The 26,859-nt window shown below is 39.2% G+C and overlaps 1 protein-coding gene across 1 annotated transcript in view; it reads left to right on the top strand.

The window, feature by feature from the left end:
* Nucleotides 1–26,859, top strand: part of ANO10 (anoctamin 10) — a 195,001-nt gene that overhangs the window by 35,206 nt on the left and 132,936 nt on the right. The window contains exons 9-10 of the mRNA XM_065885930.1: nucleotides 4,684–4,875; nucleotides 14,591–14,719. Coding sequence (XP_065742002.1) covers nucleotides 4,684–4,875; nucleotides 14,591–14,719 — 321 coding nt within the window. The remainder of the gene's footprint in view (nucleotides 1–4,683; nucleotides 4,876–14,590; nucleotides 14,720–26,859) is intronic.

Here is a 26,859-nt window from a genome sequence, read left to right as displayed (position 1 = left end):
TGATTTCTTCACTCTTCAGAGAAGTAAATCGATGCTGTATTGCTGGGCACATTTAAAAACCACATCCGTATGCTGCAGCACACATAAGGACATTCTTTCTGGAGCCAAATGCAACCAAAGAGTTGTTTAGAAACTGCTCAGCACTGAACCCCCAGCTGAGCGTCAACCTGCCAGCTCCCAAAGCACATGTGTTTGGCATTGCTCTTTGGCAAGCCTTGCAAACAGCCAGTGAAACTCACTCAAAACCCCTGGGTTCACACTTCATCCAAATACCCAGAGCATCTGGCAGAAGCACTTCTTGCCATCCCCAGTACTCTGTAATTATGTTTGAGTGTTTTCAATTTTAGTAAAATATAAAATAAAAAAGGAAACCAACTAGAGATAGAATCTGACTTATACTAAAGCTCTCAGCTACTGAGCCTAATATGCCTATCTCGGTGCAGGACTGACTCTGAGATGCAGTAATGATAATTATAATTTAAAGTATTCATGTTACTTTAAAATATTATGATGAATAGTTTTCTTAAACTGAAACTGTTGCTGCCTGTGCACTGGATGATCATGAGAGTGCCTGAGGATGCTGGAAGTGGGTGCCTGTGGCTCCCTCACCCAATCACCGCACCACCTAGAGTGCTGCCCAGCCCCTCTTGGATCAGGATGTGAGCAGCAGGCCCTTGGGTCCAGTCAAGGAGTTACTCAGGTGACAAGTCACAGTCACCAATGACCAGGCATCCCATTTCAATGCAGGCGCCTTTTTCCAGTTATTAAAGATCACGAAGTAACTCACCTCTTACCGTTTATCTCTCTTACCTACAAATCAAGGGTATGTAATGGCTTTTGCTCCTTTCTTCCTTTGAACTAAACCTTTTAAAGCACATCAGAAAGGTTTTTAAATATAGTATCAGAGGGATTTCGTCATGCTTTCCTGGTTTCCCCCTTTTCTTCTGTGGACTCCTTTTTCTTTTTTGCCTCTTTGATGTGTCTGCTACTTCCACTAGGGTGATTCTGGGGAGCTTCCTTGTTACTAACAGCTTTTTTTTTTAACTTCTTTAAAAAGTTGAGGTAATAATTCACATACCATAAAATTAACCATTTAAAAATGTACAATTTAGAGTTTTTTAGTAAATTCACAAGGTGGTACAATCATCACCACTATCTAATTCCAGAACATTTTCATCATCGACCCCCAAACTCCCCATACCCATTAGCAGTAACATCTTCCCCTAGTCTGGCAATCACTAATCTACGTTCTGTGGATTTACCTATTCTCTGCATTTCATATAAATGAAATCATGTAATAGGTGGCCTTTTGTGTCCGGCTTCTTTCTCTAAGCATAATGCTTTTAACGTTTATTCACGCTGTACCATGTGCCAGTACCCCATTCCTTTTTTTGTGGTTGAATAATATTCCATTGTATGGATACACTACGTATTGTTTATCCATTAATCAGCTGGTAGACATTTGGATTGTTTCCACTTTTTGGCTATTATGAATAATGCTATTGTGAACATTTTTGTACAAGTTTTTGTATGAACACATGTTGCCATATGCTAGGTCGTATGTTAACTCAACGTTTAACTTTAAGGAACTGCCAGACTATTTTCAAAAGAGGTGGTGATTCTATATTCCAACTAGCCACGAGTGGGGTCCCATTTTTTCCCACAGCCTCACTTTTTTTTTTTTTTTTAAATGATAGCTATCCTAGTAGGTGTAAAATAGTATTTCATTGTGGGTTTACTTTGGATTTTCCTAATGCCTAAATATATTGATCATCTTTTCATGTGATTTTTGGCCATTTGTATCTCTTCTTTGGGGAAATATATATTCACATTCTTTGCGCATTTTTAAATTGGGTCATCTGCCCTTTTGTTATTGAGTTGCAAGAGTTCTTCATGTGTTCTGAATATAAATTTCTTATCAGATGTATGATTTGCAAATATTTCTTCCCATTCTGTTGTTTATCTTTTTACTTTCTTGGTGGCGTCCTTTGATCCATAAAAGTTTTAAATTTTGGTGAAGTCCAGTTTCTCTCTTTTTTGTAACTTGTGCCTTTGGTGTCATGTCTGAGAAACCATTGCTTAATCCGAGGTCAGGAAGATTTACTACTCTATGATTTGTTGAGTGCTTTTATCATGAAAGGGTGTTGTACTTTGTTTTTCCTGTGTCTATTGAGATGACTAAATATATTTATACATGCATACATGTATACCAAAAAAACTGTTAATGTGGTGTATCACATTGACTGATATTTATATGTTGAACCAATCTTACAATCCTGGGGTAAATCCCACTTGATCGCAGTGTAAAATCCTTTTACTCTGCTGCTGGATCCACCTAGTATTTTGTTGAGGAGTTTTATATCTTTATTCAGGGGTGTTGGTCTGTATTTTTCTTATGAAGTCTTTGTCTGGTTTTGCTATTGAGGTTGTACTGGCTACACAGAATGAGTTGGGAAGTGTTTCTTCCTCTTGTTCTTTTTGGAAGACTTTGAAGAATTAGTATTCATTCTTCTAGTGTTTGAGAGAATTCACAAGTGAACTGTCTGGGCCTGGGTTTTTCTTTGTGCAAAGTTTTTGATTGCTAACTCAATCTTTTTACTTGTTTTAGGTCTGTTTAGATGTTCTGTTTCTTCTCGAGTCACTTTTGATAGTTTGTGTCATTCTAAGAATTTACCCATTTCATCAAGGTTATTTAATGTTATTTTTGGCATATAATTGTTGTCATGTCCAACCGGTTTTTGTCGTATCCTGCTCTTAATGGTTGTATCATTCTTTTAATGGTTTCGCCCTGCCCCTTCCTTTCTATCTCAAATTGTTCATAATTCTTCTTATAATTCTTCCCCTTCCCCTTACTGACCTTAAAGGTCAATAGTAATGTCCCTTCTTTCATTCCTGATTTTAGTAATTTGAGTCTTTCTTTGTTTCTTGCACAGTTTAGGTAATGGTTTGTCATTTTTCGTTGATCTCAGTCATTTCAAAAAACCGAATTCTGGTTTTATTGGTCTTCTTTGTTTTTCTATTCTCTATTTTATTTATTTCATGCTAATCTTTATTATTTATTTCCTTCTGCTTGCTTTAGGTTTAGATTACTCTTCTTTTTCCGGTTTCTTAAGATGAAAATTTCAGTTTTTTAGAGATCTTTCTTCTTTTTTAACAAAGGCATTTACAGCCATAAATTTCCCTGTGAGCACTGCTTTCACTGTATCTTATTGAGTTTTGGTATGTTTCATTCACCTCAGAGTATTTACTAATTTTTCTTGTGATTTCTTCTTTAACTCATTGTTTTTTTTTTAGGAGTGTGTTGCTCAATTTTCACATAGTATGTGAATTTCCGAAATTTCCTTCTGTTATTGATTTCCAGTTTTATTCCATTGTGGTCAGAGAAGATACTTTGTATGATTTTTAAGCCTTTTAAATTTGTTGAGAAGTGTTTTATGGCCTAACATATTATCTATCCTGGAAAATGTTCCATGTACACTTGAGAAGAATGAGTATTCTGCTATTGGATTGAGTGTTTTCTACATGTCTGTTAGGTCTTTGTTATTGTGTTAGGGCATGCCTTCAGTACTAAGCCAGGAAGTTTAAAATTCTGCCCTAGCGTTCACTTTCCGCTTGTGCAGAGCTTCAGGGTCAGTCAGAGGTGAGATCTTAGACCTTTCTCAGATCCTTCCTAAGCTTATGTGTGATCCTCTACATGTGCCTCATCTTCTCAATTCCCAGTAAAATGTGGGAGCTTTGCAAACCCCCTGTGGATATCTCATTCTTCAGCCTTTTCTTTGGGGCTCCCTGGCTAGTCTGTTGTTTGCCCCAGCTGCTACCCTTTACCTCAAGCAGACTGATGTTAAAGCATTCAATTAACATCCCTGGGGGAGGAGCCTTTAGTTCTGGGAAGACTCAGTGCCGCTAAATAGAGACAAGCCTTTTGAGTGGGGTCTTCTAGAGCCAGGTCAGATAATGATTTCCCTCTGGGAATGAGGCTTTCAAAGATGTGTGTCCCCCCTCTCCTCCCTCTGGCACAGGAATGCATGCTATTATTTTTCGAGGCTGCTGCAGAACTCGGGAGCAGGATATGAAACTAGAGTAAGTTAAAGTGCCACAAGGTTGAGCTGTTATTCTTGACTAAATGCTGCCCCGAATACTGCAAGCCTTTAGTTAATTTCCAGAGTACTGAAAAAGTTGCTTTTGACAAATTGTGTCATTTGTTGTTGTTGTTTGCTTTTATGGAGGTGTAAACTTCTGGAGGTTCTCAACTCTGCCAGTTTCACTGGCATTACCACCATCAGTTTTTTAATGGAGGGTCAGGGGCTGAGACGCTGGGGTACGCATGATATGAAGGGACCATCATGTCAGATTTCTAATAATGATCCTGGATCATTTCTTTTTACTTGGTCTAGAGCAAACTTCTTTAGCTTTGCTGTTATTTACCTTAGGGGAACAAATGTAATAATCCAGTGATTTGACATGATATGAGCAGCTAAATCATTTTTTTTATTCTTCATTTCAGGGACTTTATAAAATTGTCTTTGAATTTAAGTAAATTCTGTTGTTGAGAAGGAGGAATTGGGAGAAACTCTGAGGTTTTTTTTTTGGTTAGATGCTCATGCCTTGAATAGTATTGCAAAAGACTGTTCTTATTAAGTGATATTAAAACAATGCCTGTTTTCTTCTTTTTTACATTTTCAGGGCACCTTTGATGATTACTTGGAGTTATTCCTGCAGTTTGGTTATGTGAGCCTTTTCTCCTGTGTTTACCCACTGGCAGCTGCCTTCGCTGTGCTAAATAATCTCACCGAAGTTAATTCAGATGCTTTAAAAATGTGCAGGGTCTTCAAACGCCCATTCTCAGAACCTTCAGCCAGTATTGGTGTATGGCAGGTAATTATTTGAGAAAAAATTATTTCTTTAAAAACAAACAAAATGAGGCATTGTGTTTAAAAAAAAAAGGTCTATGGAGAGATTTGGGAAAACTGGATTTTATCCTTGCCATGCCACAAACTAGCTGTGTAACTTCAGGTGGTCATTAACTTTCTCTGGGCCATGCTTTCCTTGTTTTTAAAGTTGGGGGCGGGGATGAGCTGCAATCTCCACGACTCCTTTCAGGTGTGAAACTTTGACAGTGTTCTTGGAGAGTAGTCAGCTGGGCCTCACCCACTGGTACTATTGAGGCCCTCCCCACTGCAGTGTCGGTGGAAATCACTGACACTGGACTTCTGCTGGGGAGCCTGGACTTCCACTTCCACTCCTACCTGGCAGTAATGAGATTCCCTTTCAGATCCCTGCTAGGGTGGTCTCAGAGAAAGCCCAGTGGAGAGTCAAGACTTTTAATATCATCCAAGAGGCCACATGAGTGCACAAAGGAGGGACTTGTACCCCTCCATCAAAGGAGGTATTAGTGGTAGTCTAGTGGGAAGCCAGAACTCTGGCCCCTCTCCAGCAATAATGACCCCACTCCCCACCTTGGGTGTCAGTGGTGTCCAGGTGGAGAACCTGGACTTCTGCCTCTACCTGCTAGTGACAAGATATTGTCCCCTGCTGGAGTGGTATCAGAGGAACCAACTAAAACAAAAGGTTATACAAAATCTGGAGTCTTATAACACCTAAAGTATCAAGGTTTTTATTAAAAAATCACTCATTATACCAAGAGCCAGGATGATACCAAACTGAATGAAAAAAATGGCAGTCAGCAGATGCCACCACCAAGATGACACACACATGTTGGAAATACTGGACAAAGATTTTAAAGCAGTCAGGTTAAAAATGCTTCAACAAGCAATTGCAAACACACCTAAAACAGATGAAAAAATAGAATTAGAACGTCTCAGCAAAGAAATAGACACAAAGGAGAATCAAATGGACATCTTAGAAGTTGAAAATATAATAAACAAAAAGCTCAGTGAATGGGTGCAATAGCAGAATGGAAGGGATAGAGGAAAGAAGCAGGAACTGGAAAACAGAAAAATAGAAATTACCTGATCTGAACAACAGAGAGAAAATAGACTGAAGAAGTAAATATAGCCTCAGAGACCTGTGTGACTATAACAACAACAAAATCTAACATTCCTGTTATTGGAGTCCAAGAAGGAAAGGAGAAAGAAGGAAGGGCTGAAAAGGCACTTGAAGTAATAATGGCCAAAACTTTTCAAACTTGGCAAGAGACCGAAAACTATAGGTTCAAGAAGCCAAGTGAACCCCAAACAAAGAAGTTCATGCCAGAACACATCATAATTAAACATCTGAAAACTAAAGACAAGGAAAAATATTCTTGAAAGCACTGAGAGAAATGACCTCTTACCTCTAGGGGAAAAACAATTAGAATGACAGCCAGTTTCTCATCAGAAATCATGGAGGCCAGAAGAAAGTGGCACGGTATTTTCCAAGGCTTAAAAAATACTGTCAATACAGAATCCTATATTCAGAGAAAATATCCTTTGGGAGGGAAGGGGAAATCAAGACACTCTCAAACGAAGGAAAAGTAAGAGAATTTTTTGCTAGCAGACCTATCCTAAAAGAATGACTAAAAGTTCTGTAAACTGAGGAGATGATAAAGGGACAATGTCAGGAAGCAAAAACATGGTAAACAAAAACACAAGTAAAAACAATATATTTTCCTTTTACTCCTGAGTCTTTAGAATTATGTTTGACAGTTGAAACCAAAAAATACAACACTATTTAATGGTTCTAAGTATATGTAGAAAAAATATTATGACAATTATATTATAAATGGGGAGTGATAAAGGAAGGTAAGATTTCTGTATTTTACTCAAACTAAATGATACAAGTAGACTGAATGTATACATATATATACACACACATATAAAATATAGTATATATATTTGTGTGTGTATGTCTATATATAGAACAACCTCTAAAAAGCTATATTGTTTGAAAGATACACTCAAAAACATAGTTAAATCAAAATGTAGTAAAAAAAAATGTTGAGGTAACCTACAGTAAGACAACAAGAAGAAAACAGAGAAATGAAAACACAGAAAACGAAGAAATGGCAGACTTAAGTCGATATTTTGATTGATTGTAAAGGGTCTAAAGACATGAGTTAAAGACAAAGATTGACATAATGGATTAAAATGCATAACTCAACTATATGCCATCTACAAGAAACCCAATTTAAACATGATTAAGCAGGTTGAAAGTAAAAGGGTAGAAAAAATATATGTGGAAAAATTAATTGTAAGGAAGCACGAGTGGCTATATTAATATCATATAGAGCAGACTTCTGAGCAAAGAAAATGACCAGAAAGGAACATTCTTTGGTGATAAAAGGGTCAAATTATCAAGATGATTTAGAAATCTTAATATATATTCAGCAAACAACAAGGTTGTAAAATATGTGAACTAAAAACATAGAACTATAAAGGAGAAATAGAAAAATCCACAATTACAGTTAGAGACTTCAACATCCGTTTCTCAACGATTGACAGAACGCTGGATAAAAAATCATCAAGGCTATTGACGAACTCAACAACACCATCAAATTATGAATCTAATCCATATTATAGAACATTCTACTCAACAGTAGAAGATACTGTCACCTTCAACTTGATAAGGAGCATCTATTTAAAAAACTTAAAGCTAACACCATACTTATTAGTGAAAGATTGAATGCTTTCTTTCTAAGATTAAGAACAATGCAAGAACGTCCACTGTCACTACTTTTACTGAATATAGTACTAGAAATTCTAACTAGCATAGTAAGGCCAACGATATCTCCAATTTACCCACTAGCTGACCACAGGTACATGAGCAAACCCAGTCAAGGTCAGCTAGACCAGAAAAATTGCATAGATGAGCACAGCCTAAATTGTCTACCTGCAGAATCATGAGCTAAGTAAATGGTTGTTGTTTTAAGCCAGAGAGTTTGGGATGGTTTGTTACACAGCAATAGCTAACTAATGTAGGAAGACTCAGTATTCTAAATATATCAGTTCTCCATTAATTTACAAATTAATTAATCTACAAATGAGCTTATAAATGTAGCACTATCCTAATGGAAGTTTTTCTTTTAACTAGGTAAACTTATTGTCAAGTTCACAGGGAAAAATAAACGAAATAGAATAGCAAGAAAACTCTAAAGAATAAGGGCAGGGACACTCCTTCCTACATAGTAAAGCTTGTTATAACCTCAGTTGTTAAAGTAGTGTAGACAATCAAACCAATGGAGCAGGATTAAAAGTCCAGAAATTCAGTATATGATATAGGTGTAATGTCAGTTCAGTGGAGAAAATCATTGACTGTCCACCAATAGTTTTGGGATAATTAAGTCTCCAAAGTGTGTGTGTCAAGGGGTAGTTTGCTCTTCAGAAGTTAAGAGGAAAAACGGCAAGACACAGAATGGGAGAAAATGTTGACAATACATTTGTCTGCCAAAGAATTTGTATTCAGATTATATGAAGGACTCACCAACTCAATAATAATACAATTAAATGGAAACATGGACAAAATATTTGAAGAAATGCTTCCCTAAAGAATATATACAAATGGCCAATGAGCTCATGAAAATATTTAGAATTAGCTACCAGGGAAATGCACATGAAAACCACAACACAATAGCACTGTACACCTGTTTTAAAATTAAGAAGACTGGTGATGCCAAGTGTTGGCAATGAGGTGTAGTAACTGGAACTCTCATACATTGCTGATAAGGATGTACTCTGATGGTCACAAAACTAGATTGCAGTTTGTAAAAAAAGTTCAACATACAGCTACCATGCCACCCAGCACTTCTGCTCTTAGAAATCCAGGGGAAATGAAAGAATATGTCCATACAAAGACTACACAGGAGTGTCCATAGTAACTTTATTCACAGTAGTCCAAAACTGGAAACAACCCAACTTGCTGTCAATAGGTAAATGGGTAAAAAAAATAATTATGGTATATTCATAAAATGGAGCACTACTCGGCAGTAAAAAAGGAATAAATTACTGATAACATACAATGTTAAAATCTGTATGCTGCTAAACCAAGATGGTGGAGGAGTAGGAGGACTTGGAGTTCATCTCTTTTCACAAATGCATCACAAATACATCTACAGATGGAACAATTCTCACAGAACACTGGCTGAACACTAGCAGAAGACCTTGGACACTGGAAAGGACAAGAAAGATCCCCACATAACTGGGTAGGACAAAAGAAAGAAGGGAAAAAGAAGAGGAGAGGAAGCAGGATGGGATCTGCGCACTTGGGGAGGAGCTGAAGCAGAGGAGAGGTTCCTGTATCTGGAGAAGCCCCCTCACCGACGAGGAAATCATTTGGGACAGAAGGGGATCATCTGAGGCTCTCGGAGGAGCATGAAACGGCTGGTCTGTGGCAGATAGGACAGAGTAAGATCTACATAGATTGTCCGTGCCACAGCCCTGTGCGTCCCAGACTGGGACGTGAGTCCACCAGTGCACACGGGAGCTGAGAGCTGGAACGTGGGGATTGGAGAACAAACCCAGGGGGAGGACTGCTGTTGGCTGTGAGGAGACAGCCAGAGGGGATGGGAGAGAGGTCATCCACAACTGGGAATGCTTGTGGAGGAAACCCAGACTGCCATAGAAGCAAGGTGCCACTGTTAAGTGACGCGCAGGGGGTGGAACCACCATTGAAGCCTCTCTCTCCCCATGCGCTGGCCCCCTGCCCCGCCAAGTGCTAGGAAAAGCCCCCACCAGAGCTGACCTTCTCATGCCTGCTGCCAGGTGCTAGGAAAAGACCCACCAGGGCTGACCTTCTTGAACCAGCTGCCAGGCGCTAGGAAAGGCTCCCACTAGGGCCAGATCTCTCACGCCCATGGCTGCCAGCTTTCCCATACACTTGTCGCCGGCAGGGCCCCTGCAAACCAGGCAGCTGTGCCACCTCCACGTCCTGTCCTCACCGGGGCAGACATGAGTGCTCCAGGGCAGTCTCAGGAGCAGACTCCTGTGGATGGCCCATGTGCAGAGGTGGGGCTAAAACCACAGATGAGCCCCAGGGGCGGGGCAACTAAGGAAGAGGAACAAAAACCTTTCCATGCAGCTGCACAAACAGCAGATTAAATCCCTGCAATCGGCTTGGTAAACCCTGAGTCTGGAATATCTGAATGGACGAGTGTTCCCATAACTGAAATCAGTCTGGCTCTAGCTGCTGTGGACTTTGGGGACTAGTACACATGGGAGTTGGGCCAGGTCAGAGTCTGAGCTGCCCCCACAGTGCCCGCAGAGGGACCAGAGACTTACTTAGGGGTTTTGGAGGACCTCCTGGGGAGGTGAAGGTTGGCTGTGACTCACGGTGGGGAGAAGGACACTGACAGCTGAGACCCCAGGAAAATATAATTATTACTGTTTTTTTATGTTTTGTTTGGTTCTTTTCTTCTGTTTTTTAAATTTGTTTTTACTTTTTATTTAGTGTAAAAATTTTTAAATATATTTTAAATTCTTTTATATTTCTATGTTACTTTTTTGCTGTTCTGTTTTTTCCTTGTTTTCTTTCTTTCCTTTGTTCTATTTGTTCTTATCTTTTTTATAATTTTTTTTCTCATTTTGGTGTTCTGTTTTCTTTGCTTTTTCCTTCAGTTTGCATTCTGCTTTTTTTCACTAATATATAGTGACAAAAAAACAGATCAGTGTTTGCTTGGGGCCAGGTATAAAGTGAGGGGTGGTTTGCTTGGGGCCAGGAATCTTTGGCGAAAATGGAAATATCCTATTTGTGATGGTGGCTTCACTGGTAAATACACTTATCAAAAGTTAATGAAGTGTATACCATAAGTGAGTACAATTTATTTTATGTAACTTGTAACTCAGTATAGGTGATATTTAAAAACCCAAAAGCTTAGTTAGAAATATATTAAAAATATACATTGCAAGAAAAAGAATAAAATACCTAGGAATAAACCTACTTAAGGAGGCAAAAGAACTGTATGCAGAAAGCTGTAAGATACTGATGAGAGAAATCAAAGATGGCACAAACAGATGGAGAGATATACCATGTTCTTGGATTGGAAAAATCAATATTGTGAAAATGTACTACCCAAAGCAATCTACAGATTCAATGCAATCCCTATCAGACTACCAATGGCATTTTTCACAGGACCAGAACAAAAAACTTTACAATTCGTATGGAAACACAAAAGACCTCAAATAGCAAAAGCAATCTAGAGAAAGAAAAATGGAGCTGGAGAAATCACTCTACCTGACTGCAGACTATACTACAGGGCTACAGTAATCAAGACAGTATGGTACTGGCACAAAAACAGAAATATAGATTAATGGAACAGGATAGAAAGCCCATAGATAAATCCGTGCACATTGTGGTCACCTTATCTATGACAAAGGAGGCCAGAATATACAATGGAGCAAAGACAGCCTCTTCAATAAGTGGTGCTGGGAAAACTGGACAGCTGCATGTAAAAGAATGAAATCAGAACACTCCCTAACACCATACACAAAAATAAACTCAAAATGGATTCAAGACCTAAATGTAAGGCCAGACACTATAAAACTCAGAATGGGAGAAAATATTTGTAAATGAAGCAACTGACAAAAGATTAATCTCCAAAATATACGGACAGCTCATGCAGCTCAATATCAAAAAAACAACCCAATCAAAAAATGGGTGTAGTGCTTCCCTGGTGGCGCAGTGGTTGAGAGTCCGCCTGCCCATGCAGGGGACACGGGTTCGTGACCCGGTCCGGGAAGATCCCACATGCCGCAGAGCGGCTGGGTCCATGAGCCATGGCCGCTGAGCCTGCGCTCCGCAACGGGAGAGGCAACAGTGAGAGGCCTGCGTACCGCAAAAAAAAGAAAGGGTGGAAGACCTAAATAGACGTTTATCCAAAGAAGACAGATGGATGCAGATGGCCAATAGACAGATGCAGATGGCCAATAAACACATGAAAAGATGCTCAACATCACTAATTATTAGAAAATGCAAATCAAAAGTACGATGAGATATCACCTCACACTGATCAGAATGGCCATTATCACAAAGTCTACAAACAAATGCTGGAGAGGGTGTGGAGAAAAGGGAACCCTCTTACACTGGTGGTGGGAATGTAAATTGTTACAGCCGCTATGGAGAACAGTTTGGAGGTTCCTTAAAAAGTAAAAATAGAATTACCATGTGATCCAGCAATCCCATTACTGGATATATACCCAGAGAAAACCATAACTGAAAAAGACAGATGCATCCCAGTGTTCATTGCAACACCATTTACAATAGCCTGGGCATGGAAACAACCTAGATGTCTATTGACAGAGGAATGGATAAAGAAGTTTTGGTACATATATTCAATCGAATATTGCTCAGCCATAAAAAGGAATGAAATTGGGTCATTTGTAGAGACGTGGATGAACCTAGAGACTGTCATACAGAGTGAAGTAAGTCAGAAAGAGAAAAACAAATATACATTAATGCATATATGTGGAATGTGGAAACATTGGTATAGAAGATCTTATTTACAAAGCAGAAATAGAGACACAGACATAGAGGCCAAACGTATGGATATCAAGGGGGGAAGGGGTGTGTGTGGGATGAATTGGGAGATTGGGATTAACATAATACACTACTGATACTACGTATAAAGTGAATAACTAATGAGAACCTACTATATAGCACAGGGAACTCTACTCAGTGCTTGTGGTGACCTCAGTGGGAAGGAAATCCAAAAAAGGGGATATGTGTATTCATATAGCTGATTTACTTTGCTGTACAGCAGAACCGAACACAACATTGTAAAGCAACTATACTCCAATAAAAATATTATTAAAAAATCAGTATGCCAAGTGAAAGAAGCAGACATAAAAGCATGTATACTGGATGATTCTAATTATATAGAATTCTGGAAAGTCAAACTAATATATAGTGACAAAAAAACCAGATCAGTGTTTGCTTGGGGCCAGGTATAAAGTGAGGGGTGGTTTGCTTGGGGCCAGGAATCTTTTGGCGAAAATGGAAATATCCTATTTGTGATGGTGGTTTCACTGGTAAATACACTTATCAAAAGTTAATGAAGTGTATACCATAAATGAGTACAATTTATTTTATGTCAATTGTAACTCAGTATAGGTGATATTTAAAAACCCAAAAGCTTAGTTAGAAATGTATTAAAAATGCAGGAAGCCAGACACTGTCATTCGCTGCCAATGGGAAAGTGAACTGGTCAACCCTGGGGAGTTCAGCTTGGTCTTACCTATCAAAACTATGAACACAGTGGCACCTTTGACTCAACTAGTCCACTTTCAGGAACTCATCCCACTTCCACACTTCTCAAATGATGTGTTTGCAAGTTTACTAATTGTAGCATTGTTTGTAATAGCAAGCAATAAGGAAATGGTTAAATAAACCTTGGTACATTGATGCAATGAAATACTTAAGCAGTTGTGACTTAAGTCTTTCGTTGTGACTTAAGAATGAGGGAGATCTTTGAGTACTGACACAGAATATCCTCCAAGACATTTTAAGTGACAAAAGCAAGGGGCTTGACAATGTGTATTATGCTGAGAAAAGAGTAAGAAAGTATATGTTCAGGTTTGCTTATATTTATTTGCATACAGTGTCTGGAAAGATACATAAGAAATTAATAATAGTGATTATCTTATGGAGAGAACAGGAGGTGACGAGGGGGAGAAAGGGGACAAGGAGACTCTTCCCTATACACTGATAACATTTTATTTTTGAACTAATTTATAATAAATCAATAAATAGAAATTTAAAGCTATTTTAAGATAAAGTCCTGAGTAGATTTGTTGTAAAGAAAACTGGAAAAATAAGAAGATTACACAAAGGATTTCTAAAATATTATAAGATGGTAGATATTCTTCCTGGGACAAGATTTTATTAAGTTTGAATCCAATCGTGTTTTGTTTTGCTTCTATATTTCTAATAGTTAATTGTATTTCTTAGAATTAGACATTGTTATCAAGTAGTGATCACCAAGTGCTGTACATAAAAAGAAAGAAAGAAAGAGAGAAAGAGGGAAAGAAAAGAAAGAACAATGGTCACAATGTTTCCATAGTCCATACTCAGTAATACACACCAGTTTCCTTCATGGGACCCTGGCTCAGTCTACTTAGTAGGTCTCAGTGGGGCCTGGCATCTGTATTTTTCTGAAGTTCTACAGGTGATTCGTTAAATGCCACTAGGAAGGGATCATTATCGCTGGTGCCTTGGGTATGGCCGAACCAGATGTGGTATGTGGTCTGTCAAAGTAGAAGGACAGTTTCACGAAATGAATTCTATTTGAAATCATACCTAACTGCTTTTGAATGTGAAACATTCTCTCTGGCGGCCCTAGTTTAGATTCCCTTTAGCTATGCATAGAGTCAAGTAACTTTAATAGTGTATTTTTCTTGGATGTGTTCCCAGTTCAGGTCCCTGGCCACCTCCATTTGGGAAGATAGAACATACTGTTTGGGATATTCAACCCAAAAGTAACTGAAATACCTCTAACAGTATGGCTTTTTTGAGCTAACGAAAATCATGGCGTTATAGAGAAAAAGTTGTACATGTCCTTGGAATGTTTAGAACTAAGGAAAGACTTTAGATAATACGAAAAAGGATGAGGAAATATGGAAGCAGTCCTTATGGTCTTTAATTTCACATTTTCTTTTTCTTTCAGTTGGCTTTTGAAACAATGAGTGTTATATCTGTGGTCACTAACTGTGCTCTGATTGGAATGTCACCACAAGTGAATGCACTCTTTCCAGAGTCAAAAGCCGACCTCATTTTGATCGTAGTAGCAGTGGAGGTAAGTGAACATTTAGACCTATTTTAAACAGTCTCTACGTCAGATGCCTGTGTTATTCTAAGGCAGTGATGTCACTGGCTGTCAGTGATGGGCAGTTTAGCGACATGCATTTACTGGTAAGAAAGCGAAGTGCTCAGGTAATAGGAACACATGAGGATCCAGGCTGTCCGTTCCTGGTTATTGACTACTACAAAAAAGTCACCGTGATGCTAACAGGACTGATTTTTCCAGCCTTTGTGCTGGCCTGTCTAGCGTTGAGGAGATAAATCCTATTTGAAATAGAATTGTATAGATTTAATGGGTTTTTTTTCAGTCTGTCTGAGGGTGAGGGAATCGGTCACTTCCACTTTCTAAAGCAGATAAATCCTGAGAAATGCTTTTTGATCATGACTTAAGTCTCATTTGCAATAGGTGTGGGATTCATTGCAAAACACTCTAAAACTCCAAAATGTAACGTGTAGGAAGACTCATAATTTCACATACCAAGTACAAGTAGGCTGTCTGTGTACTTTTTAGATATTTGTCTCGTTTATCATGTTTCTGAATACAGATTACCGTAACATCTTGAAAATTAAGCACTAACCAGTTTGCAAATGGAAGAATTTGCAGGAATTTTTTTGTTGCTGGTGATTATAGTTGTCAGGAATATTGTGATCTTTCATTTTTAGATACTAAGAAAATAGAGCAGTAGTGGAGATTTATCAAAGTAGAATTTAGTAGGATCATAGAGCAGTGATTCCGGACTTAGGGCTGACCATAAGAAATGGAATTGTGAACTTGTACATTTCTAATGGTGGCTAAAGAAATATATTCTCCTTTGCTCTGTTTGCTCTTTTAGTGTATTTGATAGGAATCTGTGTTCATGATAGAAGCTGTATGTAGAGTATGCATTTTGGAGAATGATTTTAGACAGCAGCCACTAGGAAGGGAAAGAATGGCTTTGCAGATAAAAGTAGGTCTGTTTTGAATTTTGTGAGTTGAACAGGATTTTGGAGAGCTATTTGCAAGACGGTTTATTACCTGTGGCAGTAAGAGAACAAAACAGAGGTACCTTAGACAGGGGATGGCCAGCTGGCCAGGCTCACAGTGCATCTTCTTGATTTAAGATATGGCCCTTAACTTTGCAGATCTTGGAAGTTGTCTTTGCCAGCACATCCAGAGCTAATAAGGCTTTGTGGCTGACTTACACTTAATCATGAGACTCACAGGGGACTGACCAGAATACCAGGTAGTTAATCTACCATAAGGAGACTTTTCCAGTGCTTATAACCGTAGGTGTTAAAGTAGAAGTGGAGGGTTTCCTTGGTAGCGCAGTGGTTAAGAATCCGCCTGCCAGTGCAGGGGACACCGGTTTGAGCCCTGGTCCGGGAAGATCCCGCATGCCGCGGAGCAGCTAAGCCCGTGTGCCACAACTACTGAGCCTGTGCTTTAGAGCCTGCACGCCACAGCTACTGAAGCCCATGCGCCTAGAGCCTGTGCTCCGCAACAAGAGAAGCCATCGCAATGAGAAGCCCACACACTGCAACGAAGAGTAGCCCCCGCTCACTGCAACTGGAGAAAGCCCGGGCTCAGCAACGAAGACACAATGCAGCCAAAAATAAATAAATAAAATAAATAAATTAAAAACAATAAATAAAAAAGTAGAAGTGGAATTGGTTGTTAGAAGATTTCTTGGTAAATTTAGAAGCAGAGCAGGAGGAGTGTAATAGTCTTGAGAGATGCAGGATACCTGAAATCCATCCCTTCCATCAAACAGAGCAGAGCACTTTCATGAGCCGGATCTTGGTGTCCATCGCCAACTTCTGAGCAATGCTGGATGATTTCAGTACTGCCCACTTCTTGATTTTGCCTTCGCTTGCTCTAGACTCTTGGCTGGCCCAGTCTTCCTGAATATTCCCATTAATTAGACCACTGTCTTCTTTTGTATTGGTGATCTCTTAATCAGATAGCCACACCCTGCTTCTTAATTAATGTGGGAGATTTCCTGGCCCATAAGACTGTCCTGTAAATGGCTAACCTCAAGTGTTGCAGACTGATTTTGCTGGTCTAATCCTCATGTATTCACTTAATCTGCAAGTTTTAATGTGTACTTTGTTGTTCCCCTGAGCTAACCCTTATGCCTCCTCTTACATTTTTAGTCTCTTCATATAGTATTAAAGTAACTGTTTTACTGTCATTATCTAAACTGGTTCCTTAGAGTACAACAGAAATAAGCCTCTATTTAAAACTCTTGTGAGGAGAAACCTTAGGGTTTTTTTTTTTTTAATTTTATTTTTTTGGTTGCCTTGGGTCTTCGTTGCTGCGCGCAGGCTTTCTCTAGCTGCGATGAGGGGGTCTACTCTTTGTTGCGGTGCGCAGGCTTCTCATTGTGGTGGCTTCTCTTGTTGTGGAGCACGGGCTCTAGGTGTGTGGGTTTCAGTAGTTGTGGCACGCGGGCTCAGTAGTTGTGGCTCACGAGCTCTAGAGCGCAGGCTTAGTAGTTGTGGCGCACGGGCTCAGTTGCTCCACGGCATGTGGGATCTTCCCTGAGCAGGGCTCAAACCCCTGTCCCCTGCATTGGCAGGCAGATTCTTAACCACTGTGCCACCAGGGAAGCCCCAGGATTTTTTTTAATTAAAAAGAAAATTTTAGATTTTTTTTTTTTAAAGCTTGATTGAGTATGCAATGTAAAATTGAATAAAAGACAAAACGATCATTATTTTATGTTGGTAACTCAGTGTCATGTTACAACTTTTGTGTATTTACTGCCATCTAGTGTTTCCTTTAAAAACTCATGAGACTTCAACACTACTTTTATTTGTATAATAGTTGCAGAAATTTATTACAGACTGACCAAGAGAATAGCCTACCAGTATGTGAAACCATATGATAGAATCATATGAAATGCCGTTTTCTGGGTTAAAAATAGTCAAATATTGGGAATTTCATAAAATTCAGCCCACAGCATTAAGTCAGTATCTAAATAATTTCTCTTAAATAATCACCATTATCTTCACTTCTGAGACAAATTTAGCTCACTTCTTTGATGTAATTTCAAGGAAAGGATCACTATGTTAAATGCAGAATTACACAAAGGTCTCCATTTCCTAAAAGATAGAAATGGCCTAAAATCCTCTAACTATCAAATGTTTGATAATCTTTCATTTTAGCATTAAATGCATTCACAGTTTTCTTTTAATTTTACACTTGGCAAGATGCAGCAAACATATTGAATGCTAACAATTCACCTACTAAATGCTGTTCTTTTTCTAGGGTGAAAATGAATTAACTCACCTACAAGTTGCACTGCATTTCTGATGGTTAGGTTCTGGTGACCAGCAAGCCAGTCTGCACCATGCATGTTTAATTGGTAGTTTTAAAAATATCACTGAATTGCAGTTTATTTTACAAAAGAATGTAAGTTAGGTAATTTTCTGTCTAGTGCTGCTCAGAAACAGTTGATTCTCTTCTCTTTGTAATGACTAAAGGTGTCTTCTGAGAGTGGACTGAACCCTTAGGGTTGGTTCTTTTGTGCCCCGACTCACAGGCTTTATTTTCCTATTTAAAAAAAAATTCGTTGCATACTTAAAGAAAAGTTGCAAGCATAATACAGATAATCCCTATATATCCCTTTATTAGGAGTCACCAGTTTTGAACATTCTGCCGTATATGTGCTTGCTCTCTGTCTCTTGATGTACATCTGTATATATAGATATTTCAAACTATCGAGATTCTATTTCTGTACTGCCTCTTAATGCACTGTGGCCCTGGGCCAGTCACCTTGTCTCGTAAGCTCGTCTCCTTGACTGCGTACTGAGCCCAGTGCAGCATCCTTTCCAGGGATGCTCTGAGGAGTGTAGTAGAAATGGCACATGTGTAACCCTAATCACAAGTGTCTGGCATGGAGCAGGTGCTGAACAAATTGCAGGTCTTGTTATCACTTTTACAAGGCAAGATACTGTGTATGTAAAATGCCAAACGCCGAGCTGGGCACTTGGTCAGGGTACAGTGGTTGTGAGCTGCCGTTCTAACCATCTCTGCGATGGCAGAATGAAGCTTTTGTTATCTTTATTATCATTCTGTCATCATTTGTTAAGCAGGCAGTATAGCAGCATGGTAGTAGCTTGGGGTGTCAGAGTCAGGAGGTAGATGAATTAGAATTTCAGCTCTTCCCCTTAATCTCGGCACACCTTGGTTTCCTTAGATGTAAAATGAGAGCATTGGTATTGTACACAAGAAGTGATGGCACCAGGTCTGACACAGAGGAGGAGGTGAAAAAGTGATAACTTCACAGTACCACCATTGTTAATGAGTTAATCCTTTAGCAGTTGGGTCATATGTCTCCATCAGCTCATTCATGCGTTTCCATGGGCTTGGTTCTTCATAATATTACTGAATTGGTTTTGTTTGTGCTGAAGTTTCTTACTTAAGTATTAATTGCCTTCTCTTCTGTGCCTGTTTCCATCCTGTGATATGATTCCATTTTTCTTCTCTCTTCCTGGTCTTGTTCCCACATCTGAGTTTAGCCCTCCCTCCCACCCATCCATCACGCATCAAGTCTTGCTGATTCTGACTTCTGAATATCTGTTGAGTTTCTCTTCCCTGTTACCATTGGCATGGTTTGAGTTTAGGCTCTCACCATTTCTCATCTAGACTTATTTTTTAACAGCTTTTGGAGATATAAGTCACAGAACCATACAGTTCACTCATTTCAGATATACATTCCTCGCCTCTTACCTGGACTTCTACAGCAGATCCTCACCAGCCATCTGGTTTTCATGCTTTCCCTCCCCTGCCTCGTGCTCTCTACTTCTGGAGTGGTTATTCTAAAATGAAATTCTGATCATATTTCTCCTCTGCTTACAGAAGAAATGCCCAAGTTGAACATCAGGTTCTTTATAACCTCCTTTTCCCCTTCACCTCCCCTGCTGCCCCATCTCACCCTTGGACATGCCGGAGCCCTTCCTACAAGTTGCTATTAGCATTTACTAAAACTGTACGGCAATCATGTATCTCTTCCACCAGACTGAGCTTCCTGAGAGCAGGGGCAAGGACAAGCACGTAATAAATACTCAAAAACTGAGAAGTGGCCCTTGAATTACTTTAACTCTTTGTTTTCAAGTGATTAAGCAATCGCTTGTTGAATGTTAATGAATGAATGAGTCACATATAGTTGTTGTTTTTATTTCTTCAGTGAACATACAGTTAGTGTTAGCTATTTGAGAATTAACTTCAACCTTTTAATTAAAGATTCTGCTGTACCTTTGGGAAGTACACGAACAAAACCCCTATGGCAAAATATTAAAATTATGTTATTTATAAGAAAAGGTGAACTGAATTAGGCAGTATGGTACAGTGATTAAGAACATGGGCACTGGATTCAAATCCTGATTCCAGTTTGACAGGCTATGTGTCTTTGAACGACTTTGAACAATTCAGTACAATTGGTATGCAGATACTGAATAAGTGCACGGGGTATGCTTACCACAGTGCTTGGCAAGATGAAGTATTCAGTATTTGTTAGTAATTGTTGTTGTCTCAGAAAGAAAGATCTGTTCTCATAGAAGTCTCTTCACCTGGTTGAAAGGTCTGATTAAATTCAGAGATTTCAATTTAAAAACTTGCCTAGGAAGGAACCCACAACCAACTCTTCACCTTCTCCACTTCCCAGTGTGAGACCATGTGTTGGGTTCCTAAGAAGGTAAATAAGGTTTTTGACCTTTGGATTAGGGTACTTGGGATGGAATTATTGAACTGGGTTTTTTCCTTCTTCCTTTTGCTTCATCAATTCCTGTGATAATCTTGGTAATTTTCTCATCTTTCTATGGGCTGCCCCCCTCTTCAGTTTGATGAAACATTGCTCTGTGTTCTCTTAACGGTGTGGGAATAATTAAAGACAGTCAAGGTAAATTCTTTCATTGGATATGTATTCACTGGGTGCTTACAATATGCCGGGCATTACCAAGATACAGCCCTGGCTTTAGAAGTGCTCACAGAGAGAATCCTCTGAGAGATAAATCACAGTGCAGTAGAAGGCCTCTTTCCTAACCTTCCCCAGCTCTCTCCATCCCCTCCTGACAGAGTTCCGACTGGCATAGACCCTCCCAGCTTGCTGGGTGGGAGCCATGGGCAAGATGTCCACTCACTGAGTTAAGTGCTTACCAAGAGGCGCTTTGTTCCCAAATCTGTTTATGTGTGGTATTCTCGTTACTGTGATTGGCATAATTTAATTAAATGGAATGAAAACTGATGAAATGTGTGTGCTAAAATAGAGAAAGCCGTCATTTCCGTGAAAACCTTTGGAAAGACTCCATAAAGACAAATTACTATCAGATGGATAAAGATGAGTCAATTATAAAAGATTAGGGAAAATCATAAAAAATATGGGCAGCTTCCAGATTCTGTTTTTATATTGCTTCACAAGTGTCTTTAAATTTTCACTCTTTGTTAAAGAAAACAAACCTGGGAATCTTTGACATTGTATCACGGGTGTTATTTATGCCTAGAAGACAGTGAGAAGCTCCATCACTGGATCCTACTCAAAGGAAAGGCCTTGGCTCCACATTAAAAGATTTGCAAATAAATGTATACATTTAAATGTTTGTTAAAATAAAATATTAAAGGTAGGCACTTTTTTTAATGGGTCCTCATTTTAGCTAACTTTTTTGGTTAACTGAGGAATTACTGACCCAGGTGAGCTGCCTAAAGGAGCTTCTGTCCTTGGGGAATAGGGGATTAGGGGCCTGGCTTTTTTTATTTTTATTTTTTTTTGCGGTACTCGGGCCTCTCACTTTTGTGGCCCCTCCCGTTGCGGAGCGCAGGCTCAGCGGCCATGGCTCACGGGCCCAGCCGCTCCATGGCATGTGAGATCTTCCTGGACCAGGGCATGAATCCGTGTCCCCTGCATCAGCAGGCGGACTCTCAACCACTGCGCCACCAGGGAAGCCCAGGGGCCTGGCTTTTAAGTTTGTCAATTAATGGGAAATATTGGTTTGTTGAAGGACCCAGTGCCCTTCAAAGTGATGATTAGTATATAATCTGTTTAAATGTGACTTTGTTGATATCCGAGTTTTGCAAATTACATTCTTTTTTTTTTTTTTTCTTACTCTGCATTCTTTCAAGGTGATAACAGGGGTTATAACCTGTTTCTTATCCTGGAAAGTTTAGGAAAAGGCAGGTCTCTGAAAGAGATCAGTTTATACTCGGAATGAAGTTGTTTTCAGATAAGAATTTTGGAAGCATTAAGAATTAGAAAGCTTGACAGTTTCTCTACACTCTTAAGTCATAATTTCTACCTTATTTAAAGTAAAATTGCAGAACATCCTGTATATCCATATTCAAACGTAAATACACCAGATATCCACAAAGAAAATGACTTGGGTTATTCGTCTTTGAGGACTGTCACTCAGGTCTCCTCTCAGTTGGCGCTTTCAAAGCCTCCTGTCAAGTACCTGCTCCCTCTGATATCTCCTATTACATCCTAGCCTGTGCCCCGCCTTCAGCCACAGACCTGCTAAGTGCACTGGCTTCCACTCGAACTTACCTGCTGACTGCCTCTTTGCATGACATTGAACTTCCCTTTCTGATACATAAACCAGTTCACAGTCAAACTTGCCTCCTTTCTCTGCTTTTCTCTTTTATTCCTTTGGAGAATGGGAGATAAGAAAGCATTTTGGTTTCGTTTTTTTTCCCTAAGATGGAAAGCAAGTTGTGCTTCAGAAATTTGAGAGTAGACTTTAAGAACATAAGAAATCTCCACTCTTTATAGTATTGGATGGGATGTTGAGAAGTACCAATCCAAGGGGAATACATTTGGGGAGGCCTTGTATGGCAGGGGACCTCTTTTGAAGGAAGAGTGGGACATTGGGGCAGCTCCAGAGGGAGGAGTGACTTGGGAATGGTGTAGTCATAGGCCATGTGGGTTTGCTTAGGGAGAGTGAAGAGCATGAATTGGGGTATAGGGGTAATGGGTGGGGAAATGGGTGGAGGGCTCAGAGCTCATGAGGAAAACTTTACATTGCATGTACATTTCATTGTAAAGTGGTCCGTTTTAACATGCTCAGAGGCAGAACTGCAATATTCATTTCCCCTCATTAATGTCAACTCTACTTGGCTATTCCCAGTGATATGTGAAAATGAATAGCTTGAAGATTGAATCTACCATATCTCCCCTCCTTTCCTTACTAGGGAGTAGGTGCCGCATGTGGGTATGAGGAGGTTGAAGTGGGTTTATGCCTGAGGAGCCTGACCCTCCGGGTGTAGACAGCATTGGCTGTCCTCTGCCCTGGGCCACACCTGCGCCCTCCTGTGTCTCAGTGGTCCCAGTAGCCGCCAGGTTTCTCTGCTCTTTCCACAAGGGTCCAAAAGCTGGAGTCTGCCACGACCTCTTTTCCATTGTCCTCCAATCCACCTTGTCTTTTTGGTTCCTGCAGTCCTGTTGGTTAGGTCCCACTTCTTTATGCCTGCCAATCCTTATAGTTTATTTCTTCTGCCAGAAATACAAAACTGTCAGAATAGTTGTTCTTAAGGACCTGTTCTTTCAGCTTTCCGTCTGTGTTTTCATATAACTTGTTTTATTTCAGTGTGACATGCTGTTTCTCGGTTGCTGGTCTACACTGGAAAGACAAAGAAGAAAAATTACACTCTTGCCCTCTAAGGAGACCTCAACTCACAGGCAGAGCATTTCAGTAGTCATTTTTGATGCCTATCTTCTTGCTTTTCCCCTCAATTAAAACAGTGCCTTTAAATCCATGTTTCTCAGCATCTGGACCCTGCTTAATCACCCCTCTCCTTTAGGAAAGTTCTCCCACGTTAGCAGTACCGAAATCCAAAATGTTGTGTTTGTCCTCTAGGTCGAATCTCACTTCAAGAAACCCTTCACTGTTTTTTTTACACTGGAATTCTGTATCAAAGATTGAACCAGGTTTGAATATCATTTTTTAGTGCCGTAGATTTTGATGTATTAATTGGATTTGGTAAAATGGTATCAATTTGACCAGTTAACGATTTTTCTAGTTATTTTTATGTCATAATTACTTTTTTATTTTGTCGTTATTTCTGTTTTCCTTCTTCCACCCCCCCCCCTTTAGTCTGTAGCCTAAAAGGTTCAGGGGGCTTTAGTGTCTTTTGTAGTCCCCCAAGGGGCTGTGTTCTAAAGACCGATTAAATTAGAAATCGCGTGAGAGTGTTTTTTGCAGACTCCAAGGTGCTTATAAACGTAAGACGTTAATATTACCACTGTAATTTCTTCCTAGGTAATAAAATGTGTTCCCAATCCCATTATGTTATAAATGTTACTAAAAGTGGACTATTTTCAAAGATGTTAAGAATCATGAAAGGAAGGGAGAGAAAGATTTTAAATGTTGATTACTTTGTAAGAAAACGTCTTTTTATCTTACATATTTTAGTTAAAAGCCCTTCTCTTCCAATTGAAAGAATGTAAATGCCATGTTTTACACCCACACACATTCATACATACATATATACACATATATACATATATGTGTGTGTGTGTATTTTTTTAATAAGATACGCCTGTTCTGAGCCTGAAGATCAAGTTTCTCCTCTGGCAGCCTGAGCACAAGGTGGAGGATGAGCTGCAGAAAACGTAAAGATATGATTATCCCCATGCTTCCGTCAGTGGGCCCCAGCTGGGACCATTTCTGCATGTGCACTAAGACTGTAGTGCTTCCATTATCCTTTCTAGTTCAGCACTTCACGGGAAAACTAATTGGCACCATCTGTGCTAATAATTAAATCTGTGATGTGGTCACTGGTGCACAAGGAATTCAGGTTGAGGGAGTGTTTCACAGCAGAAAGGTGGTGAGATTGGAGCAGAAAAAGAATATAATTTATTAATAGTCTTTCATGATGAGTTGTAGAAAAGGAACCACAAGGAAAAAGAGCAGCTGTCTTTTGGGTCAGTGATATCCTTCCACTGAGGTTTTAGGAAGGATGGAGGAGCAGGACTATGGAGAGAGCTCATTGCAGTGTCTTCTCTTTGCTCTTACATCCGTCCTGTAGATTTTTGTCATCTGCATCCAGTCTAAATTCGAGCACTGCAGTTTACTGAGGGTGGTTGTCAGGGAGTTAGCAGTAAGGTGAGTATTTGACTACGAAGGTACAGCACAAGGGCATTTTTTGGAGTGACGGAATTGTTCTTTATCCTGATTACGGTGATAGTTTCACAGCTAAGAGCATTTGGTAAAACTTAAAGAGCTGTACACCAAAAGGAGTGATTTTTACTCCATGTAAATGAAAAAGTAAAATTTTAAAAGTATAAAAATTTATTGAAAAACATGCTTTGGAAAATCTTTTGTCTCTGCCTCAGAATATGTTCACGATGAAAGAAGTACTTTTTCCCCAAAAGTAATAAAGAAACAACCTAATACCAATTAATCTAAAATTTGACTTTACATAGCAAGTGGCTGTTTTCAAACTCCAAATAAGATTTCGTAATTGAATTTTTAGAGATAGTGCTAAAAGGATTAAGAGAAGTAGGCTTCTTTGGCTTTTCTTTTTTGAGCCCTCATAACTTTGTTTCAACATAAAAGGAAGCCGCTCATCTTGAGTATATTTTTTGCTGATGAGAGGAAATTAATGAGGGTGAGCCACAGTTCTCAGACATTGGAGAATTCACTGGTCATGCTAAGAACAAAAAGGATCAGCTGTTTTTATATTTTATTGTATTCAGACTCTGTTTTCTGAATGTGGGTCATGCAAAAAAATGCAAACAATTATGTGGAAAGTAATATGCACTGCTCTTAAGCCTTTTAAAGGCACAAGGTATTCTTCCTGTGCTTCTAGAATCAGCAAGATTCTAGGACAAATAGGAAGCAGCACAGTAGGAACAAGTAAATGAGGGATGAAGATTGATGTCAGTTAGTGGAATCATTAAAAACCATAAAGTTTGTACTTGGTAATTTTTTTTCTCTGCCATCTATTTTCTTTTCTTTTCTATTCTATACATAGTATCAATAGTGTATATATGTCAATCCCACCTCCCAGGTCATCCCACACCCCCTTTCCCCCTCTGTTTCCATACGTTTGTTCTCCACATCTGTGACTATTTCTGCTTTGTAAGTAAGATCGTCTACAACAATTTTTTCAGATTCCACATATACGTATTAATATATGATATTTATTTTTCTGACCTACTTCACTCTGTATGACAGTCTCTAGGTCTGTCCACGTCTCTACAAATGACCCAATTTCATTCCTTTTTATGGCTGAGTAATATTCCATTGTATATATGTACCACATCTTCTTTATCCATTCCTCTGTTGATGGATGTTTAGGTTGTTTCCATGTCCTGGCTGTTGTAAACAGTGCTGCAGTGAACATTGGGGTGCATGTGTCTTTTTCAGTTATGGTTTTCTCTGGATATATGCCCAGTAGTGGGATTGCTGGGTCACATGGAAGTTCTATTTTCAGTTTTTAAGGAACCACCATACTATTCATAGTGGCAGTATCAATTTACATTCCCACCAACAGTACAAGAGGGTTCCCTTTTCTCCACACCAGCATTTATTGTTTGTAGATTTTGTGATGCTGGCCATTCTGACTGGTGTGAGGTGATACGTCATTGTGGTTTTGATGTGCATTCCTCTCATAATTAGTGATGTTGAGCATCTTTTCATGTGTTTGTTGGCCATCTGCATGCCTTCTTTAGAGAAATGTCTGTTTAGGTCTTCCACCCATTTTTTGATTGGGTTGTTTGTTTTTTTGATATTAAGCTGCATGAGCTGTATACTTTGCAGATTAGTCTTTTGTCAGTTGCTTCATTTGCAAATATTTTCTCCCATTCTCAGTTTTATAGTGTCTGGCCTTACATTTAGGTCTTGAATCCATTTTGAGTTTATTTTTGTGTATGGTGTTAGGCAGTATTCTAATTTCATTCTTTTACATGCAGCTGTCCAGTTTTCCCAGCACCACTTATTGAAGAGGCTGTCTTTGCTCCATTGTATATTCTGGCGTTCTTTGTCATAGATAAGGTGACCATAGTGTGCGTGGGTTTATCTATGGGCTTTCTATCCTGTTCCATTGATCTATATTCCTGTTTTTGTGCCAATACCATACTGTCTTGATTACTGTAGCCCTGTAGTATAGTCTGAAGTCAGGGAATCTGATTCCTCCAGCTCTGTTTTTTTTTTTTTTTCTCA

This window comes from Phocoena phocoena, chromosome 10 (genome assembly GCF_963924675.1).
Source record: "Phocoena phocoena chromosome 10, mPhoPho1.1, whole genome shotgun sequence".
Classification (NCBI taxonomy): Eukaryota; Metazoa; Chordata; class Mammalia; order Artiodactyla; family Phocoenidae; genus Phocoena; species Phocoena phocoena.
Note: the sequence above shows the minus strand (reverse complement) of the source record. Positions and strands in the feature narration are given on the sequence as shown.